General features: G+C 43.4%; 1 protein-coding gene across 2 annotated transcripts in view; it reads right to left on the bottom strand.

Moving 5' to 3' along the window:
* Positions 1-1,154: 1,154 nt before the first annotated feature.
* Positions 1,155-11,217, bottom strand: part of LOC142353541 (uncharacterized) — a 51,074-nt gene continuing 41,011 nt past the window's right edge. The window contains exon 9 of one of the 2 annotated variants that reach the window (XM_075405803.1): positions 1,155-2,138. In XM_075405803.1, coding sequence (XP_075261918.1) covers positions 1,354-2,138 — 785 coding nt within the window. In that variant the 3' untranslated portion in view covers positions 1,155-1,353. The remainder of the gene's footprint in view (positions 2,139-11,217) is intronic. The other variant, XM_075405802.1, reaches the window with a different exon arrangement.

Raw genomic sequence — 11,217 nt, 5'->3', positions numbered from 1 at the left:
AACCTAAAAATATACCGACAGATTTGTGATCTTTCCCAGTATTGGTTGTCGTGTCGAATCTCTATTAGTATTATTAAGTTATTGCGCTTAGGATATTTTTAGTGGTGGATCATTAAAATTGAACAACAACAACAGTAAATAACATTATAATACTAGAGTACTGCTGCTACGGAGGTTATGCACGAGAGGTTTCAAAATTTCTACAAACGAAATAAATTATGCGCACTAAAAATTTAACATTGGCAATATATAAAAAGCTATTAATCTAATTTTTAATTATGATTCTCAAATTTAAACACAATATATTTGGTAATGTTATATAATGTAGTTTCTACAGTAGGAAGAACAGAACAAAATCATCTGAGATATAAAATAAACAGATTGTTCATTTTCGACAAAATCACGAACGCAACGAAGTTGAGATAAAAACAAACGGAGAGATTGGTGGAGACAGCAAGGAGGTAGGTTGGACCGGGGGGGGGGGGGTAGGGTGAACAAGGTAGGCTGGTAGCAAGAACAGGGGACGGGGGGTTGTTAAAAAACTAAATGCAGAACAATTCTACGAAAAATTAAAATCTATTTGGACATAAAAAGAATTTACAAAAAAAGAACACAAAGAGAGAAAGAGGGCAGCATAAAAATTTGTGGGACATTTTCAAATACAAATAAGAACATTTTATATGTCGCTATCAATCTTTCTGTCTCCATTCTACCAAAACAAAATTGAGAATGAAAGTTTTTCAGAACCGTAATTGACGAAAAAATTGTGAATGGACTCAGTATAGATTGAGCTAATGACATAAAATAGAAAAACTTTTGCTAACAAACAACATAAGTGGCCTCTGAGAACTCAAGTTTAATCTAATGTTAATTAAATAGAGTCTTAGAGTCTATTTGTGATCGTTTTGGGCAGCAAACATTTTCGCACAACTTGAAAAGTATCGAACCCATATTTTTTTCATTATAGACCTGTCAGTCTCCCGGATTGACTTCGAAATCCAAAAAGAAAATTTCGTAAAATTATAACTTTATCTTAGTCCGTCTACGAACAAATTTTAGTCAGAAAGTTGACCAGAAATTATACAGTTTGCAATTTTTTTGAAAAATTCTTAATTATGAAAAGCTTTTTCAAAATTGTAAAAACTGATTTCCGTGTTTATGAAATTTATGACAAAATTCTGACTTATTTGATTCACGAGGTAGAAAATGTTGTAAAGTAAAAAAAATTCTGTGATCGTAGCTTTTTGTCAACCCGGGCGAAATAAACTCGGTATCGATTGCCGACTTCCACGTTCACAGCACACCTCACGCGATACATCTTTTCCAAATATGACCATGCACGAAACTGGCGTATCACTGGCTAGTTGCGGCAGTGGACGCGTGGTTGGCGGCTGCCGCTGAAGTTCCTCCCAAATTACTCCCCACTATTCCTTGGTGGTGGTGATGGTGCGAAAGCGATGATGACGTTCTTGCGGGAGGCTCCGGTTTCACCCCACTGGCCGATACCCCGGTTGAATGGGCTGCGAATTTGCCCAGATAGTTATGGGCTACAGTGGTGGAGGCGTTGGGGGCTCCTGCGTTGATTCTGTACTTGGGCTGGATCATGTTCTGGTAGCTGGTTGACGTCAGAGTACTGTGCTGCTGGAACTGCTTTGTCTGTTGTTGCAACGCTGCTGAAATTTGGCTAAGACTTTGATGGTTACTAGATGGTCCGAAGCCCAGACCACCCGAGCCAACAGACTGCTGAGATGGCACCATTCCCAGGGTGTTGGTACTAGCATTGGGAATCGTACTTCGATTTGAGAATTGACTGCTTCCACCACCACCACCAGCGGCAGAGTTCATAATCGGGAGTGTGTTTGCAAACAAGTTAAATTCAGAGGAATTCGGAGGAGAAATGCGAGAGTTGGATGCTGCTGTGGTTGCTGAAGAGGCTGCCAAGTGTTGCTGTGACAATAGTAAGGAATTTGAGTTTCGTGCTGAGTGGGTTGGGCCTTTCTTGGCCATAAACAAAGAGCCCCCCACTCCTCCTGTGAAAGAGGTTGCCGAATCCCCAGACCCAAAGTCCACAGAGTCTTGACTCGAACTGAGGGAATCTAGTCCATTGATTGCTCCATGCAGGTTCAGCAGCTCCATACCTTAAAAAAACTAAGTGAACAAAAACTCAGATCTTCATAAGCCCGGGTGAACAAACTGTTGGCTATTTTTAAAGCTTCCTTTATTTTCACTCCGATTCATTTCAGCCCAATATCTTAATATCATATCTTTTCAACATCCTTTAACCCAGCAAATTTTTTACCTCAGAACCCTTTCTCCAGACCCTGCGTATACCTAATTTGAATGTTAATTGCACTAATTATTTAAAGAATTCAAGCTGAAATGATAGGGGGGGGGGGGGGGGGAGTTAAATGAAAGAGGGACAAAACTAATTAGGGTGAAAAGGCGGTACACCGTTTTATAAGTTATGATGTTCAGCTCGACTCAGCCGTTAATCTTATCTAATTAGTATGTTCATACTGAAGCATTAAGGCAAAATTAAGCTCCGACACACGCGTAATCAAAAACTGCGTGACCAAATTGACGATTGGGGATAAAACATGAAGTCATCAAAATATTAAATGGGTCATAAAACGACTGACTGACTGAAACAGAATAGATACTTCTTTGAAACTTTAAAAAAACTAAGAGCAAGCTATGCTCTGAAAACCTCAACGGTAAAATGTATTGAAAGTATAATGTTAATTGTTTAAATTATGAAAAGACATACGTACCTCGGATCTTTTCCGTTTGTGCCCCCCCCCCAGTACGTTATGCTCCCCCCAGTGACAGAGCACGTGTCATTACATAGTAAATCTTTATGTAAAAATATTGCACGTGCGTCTGGGGGTTGCAAATAATATGCACCCACTAAGCTGGGTATTAACTCTGTCGGAAAATAACAGAAGTTCGGAAGATTCAATTCATTCAAACGCTATAATCATATCAAGTAACGTATTAGCTGTAAAACGTACAAAGTCACAAGTGGAACTTGGACGGCAAGATTTTTTGTTTTTTCGTCTGATGTCATTGACTTCAAATCAGTTCGTATTCTATAACAATTGTCTAGAAAACCTAAAAATATTAAGCCAAAAACCAGCTTGATCGATACATATAGTGGTTATATTTACTTAAAATTAGGTTAAATGAACTTTTTCGGAACTTTCTATGTATATTAGAACGTTTTATACGCATTTAAATTCGAATCTAAATACTCAATTCTGATTGGCTAATAATTCGTTCATTTACTACGTAACATCCTCCGGCCCGGAAGAAGATGTTGGGAAAACTGGTACAAGTTTTACGAGCGGGCGGACGAGTGAACCGGTCGACGTACGTAAAACGGCAGAGCGCGCGACGCTATCGGAGCCGTAACGGAGTTCCACAATCCGAGCGGTTGGGTAGTAACCCCTAGGGTTGGTTTCCTCAACTATCCAAACCAAGTCATCGGTCTTAGGGTGTTGCTCGGCAGGCGTCTGCCACTTAGAACGTCGGTTCAGCGTCGGTACGTACTCTTTGATCCAACGGGACCAGATCGCATTAGCGTACGACTGCGCACGGGCGTAACGTTTACGATGGTCGAACTCATTGTTGCCGACAACAGACGGAATACCGGCAGAGTGTTCTCCTAAAAGAAAGTGGTTGGGCGTTAAAGCGTTCAAATCGCACGGATCGGCGCTTACGGGTGTTAAAGGACGCGAATTGAGAGCATTCTCCACGAGACAAAAGGTAGTATGCAGTACCTCATCCGTGAGGCGACGCGTGCCAAGCACAGCATACAACACGCGCTTGAAGCTGCGTACCAACCTCTCCCAGATACCCCCTTGATGTGGTGCGCTGGGTGGATTGAACCTCCACTTTATACCTTTGTGAGCGAGCTCAGCTGCAATGTTGACAACGTTCCACTTTTCAATACTTTCTCGGAGTTCTTTCTCCGCTCCAATAAAGTTAGTGCCATTGTCCGACCAAATCATGGCAGATGTACCCCTAAGTGACACAAACCGCTCAACTCCCATAACACAAGAACTGGTGTCCATGGATGTAACTATCTCGACATGGACAGCGCGAGTAGTGAGACAGGTGAAGAGGAAGCCCCAACTTTTCTCAGTAGTACGGCGGACAGTAACATAGAATGGCCAAAGTAGTCAACGCCAGTGTTAGTGAAGGGAGGTGACTGGTAGGCGAGTGTCTCCTTAGGTAAGTCAGACATGATTGGTTGCATAGTTACAGCTTGGAATTCGCGGCATCTCAGGCAGTGTGCTTTGATGGAACGCAAGGATGATCTTAGTTTCAGTACTGTGTAGTGTTCCTGCACAATTGATCTTAGATATTCAACGCCTTGATGATAATGCTTTACGTGCGTGTGTTCAAGGAACAATTTTACAAACGGATGACGTGCATCTAGGATGATTGGGTACTTTACATTAAACCCAACTTCAATTAACCGCTTGATACGGCCTGAGGAACGGATTAGCCCATTTGGACTAATAAACGGTGAATGTGGAGCAATTCGGCTACTCCGTTTAACGAGTTTATTGTCAAGAAGATCTTTTCTTTCGGTTTCAAAAGACTCTCCTTGAACCAAGTACTGTAGATGACGCTCGGCTTCGTCAAGCTCAGTAGGGTCGGTAATGCTACCATCGGGGTTACGGTAGCCGGCATGTTTCGGCAAAAGCCGGAGAACGTATGCGGCAATGCGCAAGTACTTTTGATAAGAACCAAACTTATCAAATGGGAATATCGACGGAACGGGAGTTGTCTGTTTTTTAACAGATGTAGCGAGAGAATCAGTGTCTTCTATAATGACTGCTTGGTTAACGCCAAGTTTGATGTTGTTAATGACGTCTTTGTTCGGCACGAAAGGGAAATTTGAGTTCGTTAAGAAATGTGAACCATTGACCCAACTGCTTAGTTGCAAAACCTCAGCGGACATTCCACGCGTGCCAGCGTCAGCTGGATTATCCTTAGTTGCGACGTGGTTCCATTGGTCGACGCTGGTATACTCCAAAATTTCACAAACGCGGTTTGCAACAAAGATTGGTTGCTTTTCATTAGAGTTAATCCATTGGAGAACGGTCGTGCTGTCTGTCCACATGAATACTTGGTTGACAGGTACTGTAAGTGCTTGTGTAATTTCCCTTTTCAGTCGAGCGGCAAGTAGAGCTGCTTGTAATTCGAGTTTTGGGACAGTTATTACTTTCATTGGCGCCACGCGCGCTTTCCCTAAAACAAACGCAAGCTCTGTTTTTTCTTCGCCCGTAGGTGTTTTTACACGGGCTCGCAAGAATTCGACAGCACTGAAAATATCCTGCGAACTGTCACCGAACATATGCAACTCTATATTATCAAAGGGTCCACTAAAGTAACTTCGGGAAATTTTGATGTTTTCAAGCTTTGGTAATTTCGCACTCCAAACCAAAAATCTTTGAACCATGTCCTGTGAAAGCTCGTCATCCCATTGTTGTCCTGTGACACGCCAGATGTCTTTTAAGAGCAGTCGCGCACCGACGGTAAACGGTGCGACGAGACCAATGGGGTCAAAGACTTTCGAGACAAGACTTAGGACCAAGCGTTGCGTGAGGGACTTGGTGATAGCGCAGCTTGTACCCCGACTCACAACTAAAGTGTCATTAGTGTGATCCCACTTTAACCCTAGCACATGCGATGAATCCTCCTGACATGAAACAATAACCTTGGGCTCAGTAGATTGAGGGGAACCATCAATTCGGTCAGCCAGATTTGGTACATTGCTTACGAACTTTGTAAGCTTGAACCCACCGAGATGGAGAAGATGTACCAATTCCTTCGATCTATTGATGGCTTTCTCGGGAGACTCCACTGAGTCAAGGTAATCGTCCATGTAGAAGTTTTCAAGGACGGCTTTTGCAGCTTCGGGGTAAAACTTGGCATTGTCTCTCGCAGTGCGTTGTAATGCATAGTTGGCGCATGTGGGCGAGTCTTTAGCCCCGAATATATGGCGCGTATATTGATACACTACAGCGTTAGTTGTGGGGTCCTCCCGCCACAGAAAGCGAAGAGATGGTTGATCTGATGGTAATACACCAACCTGTAGAAACATTCCCTCGATGTCGGCAGAGACGGCATATCGATTTTATCGGAAGCGAAGAAGTACATAAATAAGGTTTTGGAGCAGATCAGGGCCAGTGAGCAACGATTTATTCAGTGAGGCGCCATGAAATTTTGCTGCTCCATTGAGCACCCTACGCACCTTACCCGGTTTGTTCGGATTTAAAACCGGATGGTGGGGTAGGTACCACTATCAGACCGCTTCTCAACCTTGTGAGCGTCCGGAACCTCAATTACATACCCCTTATTTAGGTCTTCCTTAATGGTGCTAGTATACTTCTCTCTAAAGTCTTCATCCTTGGCCAATCGTTTTTCGAGAGATTTTAGTTGCACAAGGGAGAAGTAATTATTTGGGAGCTTGGTGTTATCTGCTGCCCACAGCATTCCGACATCGTATCTCAGGCCATTGTGTATGGTGGTACTCTCAAGGATCTCGTGAGCCCTTGCGTCTGCTGCAGATCTGGAGTCGACCTGCTTGTTTGCCCCGAATGATTCAATGTCGTACCATGACTTTACTTGACTTGCTAACTCATTGTCATGTTCGATATTCACTTTAAAGCACGTTGAGGTTGAACAAGAACTTGATGGTAACGGACCGCTTAAGACCCAACCTATGGGTAAGCGTACGGCAACGGGCGAACGCTTCTCATCGGCAGAGAAGTATTCTAACGGGCGAATGGCATGGTAGACATCTTGTCCGAGTATCATCTCAATGTCTTTATAGGAATATGTCACGGGATCAAGGACTGCTAAGTGTGGGTAAGTTTCTTGCAGGGCCTGTACATTAATTATATCTGAGCCGACGTTCAGACTCTCTTTAACGAAAGGGTTGATGGTAAATGGTTCGAACTCCTGATGTTCTCTTGGTTTCACAGTAACTTCAACAATCCTAGTGTCAACTACCTCTTCGGTATTAATACCCTTGACAGTTAGCTTTAGTGCTTTACCGTGCAAACCGAGTCTATCTGCGAGACTACCGGCCACCCAAGAGTTACTGCAGGCGGTATCACACAAAACTAAAGCCTTGGTATCTAAACCGGACGAATTGACCAACTGCAATTCCGTCACCTGAAGCAGCCCCTTAACATCGGTAACAGATGACATTGTGGTGGTCTTATTAGACGGCTGTTGACTAGCAGTTTCTTTACTTTGACCTGTGTTGCCAGAAGACTGGATAGTAATGGGATTTGTTGACTGTTTTGTTGGGAAAACCCTATCTGCTCCATGCAATAGTGAGTTATGCGAACTATTGCACCCCTCTGCTAGGCACTTTCTTGGTTGAGGGCACTGGCGGAATGTGTGTTTGTCTCGTAAGCACGAAAAGCAAAGTTTGTTATCCGCCACCAACTTAGCTCTCTGGGTTGGAGTCTTTTCCTTGAAAACTCGACACTCCCATAGCCGGTGGTTACCTTTGCATACAATGCACCGAGAGTAAGTGTTTGTGGAAGAAGATGGAATTTGCTTCTTTGTGTCCCTTTGTTGTGAGTTTGATGCAAACACTTTTGAGGCTGTTTTGGTCTTTGTTACTGAAGTGCTGTTATCTTCAGGCCTTGCCTTGGTTGCGCTTTGTTTCATTAAGATCATGGGCCTCAGCCTTTTCTCTAAGCCAATCGTTAAAGTCAAGGAGGGTAGGCTTAACCCAGTGCTTCTTAACCGTAAAGCGTGACCATGACTCTTTCATGTTTGGTGGTAACTTCTGTACCGCTTGGTTAAGTAGGGAAGCGCTCTTCAAGTCGCATCATATGATAGTGACTTGAAAACCCCAACGAGGCTGGATATGGCTGCAGAATAGTTAATGATGTTATCACTTTTGTGCATTTTGAGAGGCGGAAAATTGCTTAGTTTATCCAAGTGTGCACTTACGACTGCCTGTGGCTGGCCAAATTTACGTTCTAAAGTCCTTAGTGCATCCTTGTACATTAAACCACAGTAAGCAAACTCGTTGATTGCAATCTTTGCTTTACCGGTGACGAGGGTTTTGAGGTATGTCAATTTAACGTCATCAGTTAGCGATTGCGATTCAATCGCGCTTTTGAATTGACCATACCACTCGTGCCATTGTAATGGATCGCCATTATACTGAGCAAGTTTCCATTCTGGCAAGGGGTCATTTTTCTTGTTGGTTATTGCATCAGCCAATTCCCTAATCAATGACGCATTGTCTGGTATCAGAGGGGCAGGTGCAGACACCTGCGGACCCCTCCAACTCAACGGAGTCGGCCCAGCATAGGAGTATGTTGGCTGAAAAACCGGACTGGCTAGACCAGGTACAACATTACTTGTAGTCGCGATCGGGTTTTCCTTTTGTGTGCCGGATGGTGATTGCATATCAATCAAAATGGGCGAATTCGAAAATATTTGTTGTGGAAAATTCGTAACTGATGATGCGATGTGTGCCTGTAAATTTGGAGCAACATTATTTACGGTATTAACGTTTTGGTTGACTATTGATGGTCTGTGCTGTGGAAATCGCCAATGACTCATATTTGGGACAAAATTTTGGCCAAGAGGGATATTAGGCATATTTGGGAAAGGAGGAGCAACGGAACGTAAGACTTTGTGTACTCGGTTATTATTATTCTGAAAAATATTGTTGACGAGAGGCTGATTAGTCAAAGGGGCGTGTGAGATGGGAGCAGTGAGGTTAGCTGCGAAGACTGGGTTCGGAATGGGAAGGTCATTAGGATGAGCGGGTTCGGTGTTGTGCTGTTGAGTGTTTGGACTTGGTGGGGCGCTTGGGTGCAAGGGAACGTTTACTACGGGAACTGGATGATTTGTTGTCGGGAAAGGAGGAAGAGTGGCGTTTGGTGCTCGGGGGACACAATTAATTTGTTGTCGGGAGCATATTTGCTGGGCCAAATTATTCTTCGGCAGACTTGATGTTTCAGGTCCCCTGGATTGTGCGTGTGGAAAAAACTCGGATGCATTATTTTGATTTTCTGGTGGTGCGAACGTCTGTGGAATGGGCTGTTGAATGGGTGGTGAAGAAGCCCCTGGGGCGTGTACAGAAGGCGGCTGACTATCCGCGTTTCCTTGGTTAGTTATGCTTGGGAGCGCCGTGCCTTGCTGGCCTGTTTGATTCATTTGCGCCCTTAGGTGCGCCTGGTACAACGCCTGTGTTAGCAGCAGCCAAAAAATTTTCAGGTGGAATGTAATAGGGGTCGAGTTGCTGCAAGGCCTCATTGCTTAAAATGTAATTGCCTCGACAATTTTTTGGAATAGAATGCCTTGAAATTTCAGTGTTCTGATCTTCCACTGTTTTGCCGTTGTTGTGGCTAGGACATTCTGGAGGGTCAATCATAACCTGTGATTCACTAGTTTTCTCCTCCTTGTGAAAACTTACAGCAAGTGAGGTGTTGATCCAGTCTTGGACAGCCTTTTCACTTCTCATTGAGCTCCTAGCACTTGCAGTTGTTTCAGATAGGCTACCTTTAGAAACGGCGTCCAGCAATTCAAATTCTTGCAGAGTTGCCTCTGCCAACCGTTTCCTGTTGCTTTCCTCCAGTTCATCTAATTCCATTTGCTTTTTCTGTTTAGCAAGGCGAATGGCTGCCTCATTCTGTTTTTCAATTTCTTCGCGCTTCATTTTGGCAATTACGTAATCATGTTTACGCAGACTAGATGTTTTTGACGAGGTCATAATTGAGGGAAGTCTAGAAAGAATGGGAGCCCTTGGTTCCTGGAGCTCACTCACTTTATCATTGCTTCCAGGTAAGACTCTAATGAAGGAACAAGTGCACTTGGATCCTCTGTTTTTCCAGCAAATGCAATCAGGTCCTCATTTTTGTCTACAACAGTCATAAATGCTCCGTTGCACTTTGTTACTAGGCGTTCAACTTTCACTCGCCTACTTTGATTATTTATACAATGAAGGATATCTTCATGTATAGCATGCAATTCAGCCTCACGCTTTGACCTGGCAGCGTACAACTTCTTGACTTTTTGATCAAGACTATTAGACATCACGATGTTATTATTTTCAAAGACCAGCAAACCTACCACTGCAAACGGTTATCTATTAAATGCACACTCCAAACAAATCAAACCCACGCAAAACAAACCCAACGCAAAAGACACCAAACACAGCACGCTGTAGACAGTCTGTAAGACAAACCGCCCTAAGAGCAGAAAAGGTCGTCAAGCACACAGTGCCCAAAAAAACGAAGTGGAGCGCTGAACGCTATGCGCTCAACGCGGAGGGACACAAAGGACACACGTGAAGTCGAGCGAGGAACGAGCGACGAAACGAAAACGTGACGGACGGGAAGTCGCGCGAGCAGTGCGCGACGGAACGGAAACGGGACGTGCGGGAAAACGGATGAAAAACGCGCAACGCAACGAAACGGGACGGTGGGAAAGAACGGGCGGGAAATGAGGTTTGAAAGAACTATGTTAGCAGACCACAGCAAAAACTCAAGCAAACAACCTAGCCGTAACTCCAGAACAAACTTAAGTCACACTCTAGGAAGAAGGAGAGAAGCTACTGCAAGACAATCTAACATAGTTCATAATGGGCTTATAACGACAAATTTAACGACAAACTAATTTACGGCAATGCAGTAGTACACTAAAAGGATGTAAAGGTCAAAAAATTTACTAGCAGTAACTCCAGAATAAACTTAAGTCACATTCTAGCAAAACTCAAACCAAAACAAACAATCAGCATACTAACGGTATTAAACAAACTACAGCAAAATTGAAAAAACTACAATAGTGTATTTGTAGACTAGGATAGTTGGAAAAGTCAAGAAACAATTCAGCCGTAACTCGAGAATAAACTTAAGTCACGCCCTAGAAGGTAACAAGACCAAACCAACTAGCAATCATACAGGTACACACAAACATAGAGCAGCAAAATCAAAATACTACAACAGGAAGGCTAGTGAATTAGTTAAGTTGAAAAGTCAAAGGAGAACCCAGCCGTAACTCGAGAATAAACTTAAGTCACACCCTAGAAAGCTATAAGACATAAACAACAAACCAGCACACTAGCATACTCAACATACTACAAGAAAAACAACAACATACTTCATCACATATGACAACATACTACATCAAAATCCGGAAAAGTAGCGGAAGAAAACGAAAAGCGAA

The sequence above is a fragment of the Convolutriloba macropyga genome, chromosome 14 (genome assembly GCF_964194025.1).
Source record: "Convolutriloba macropyga chromosome 14, txConMacr16.3, whole genome shotgun sequence".
Taxonomy (NCBI): Eukaryota; Metazoa; Xenacoelomorpha; order Acoela; family Convolutidae; genus Convolutriloba; species Convolutriloba macropyga.
Note: the sequence above shows the minus strand (reverse complement) of the source record. Positions and strands in the feature narration are given on the sequence as shown.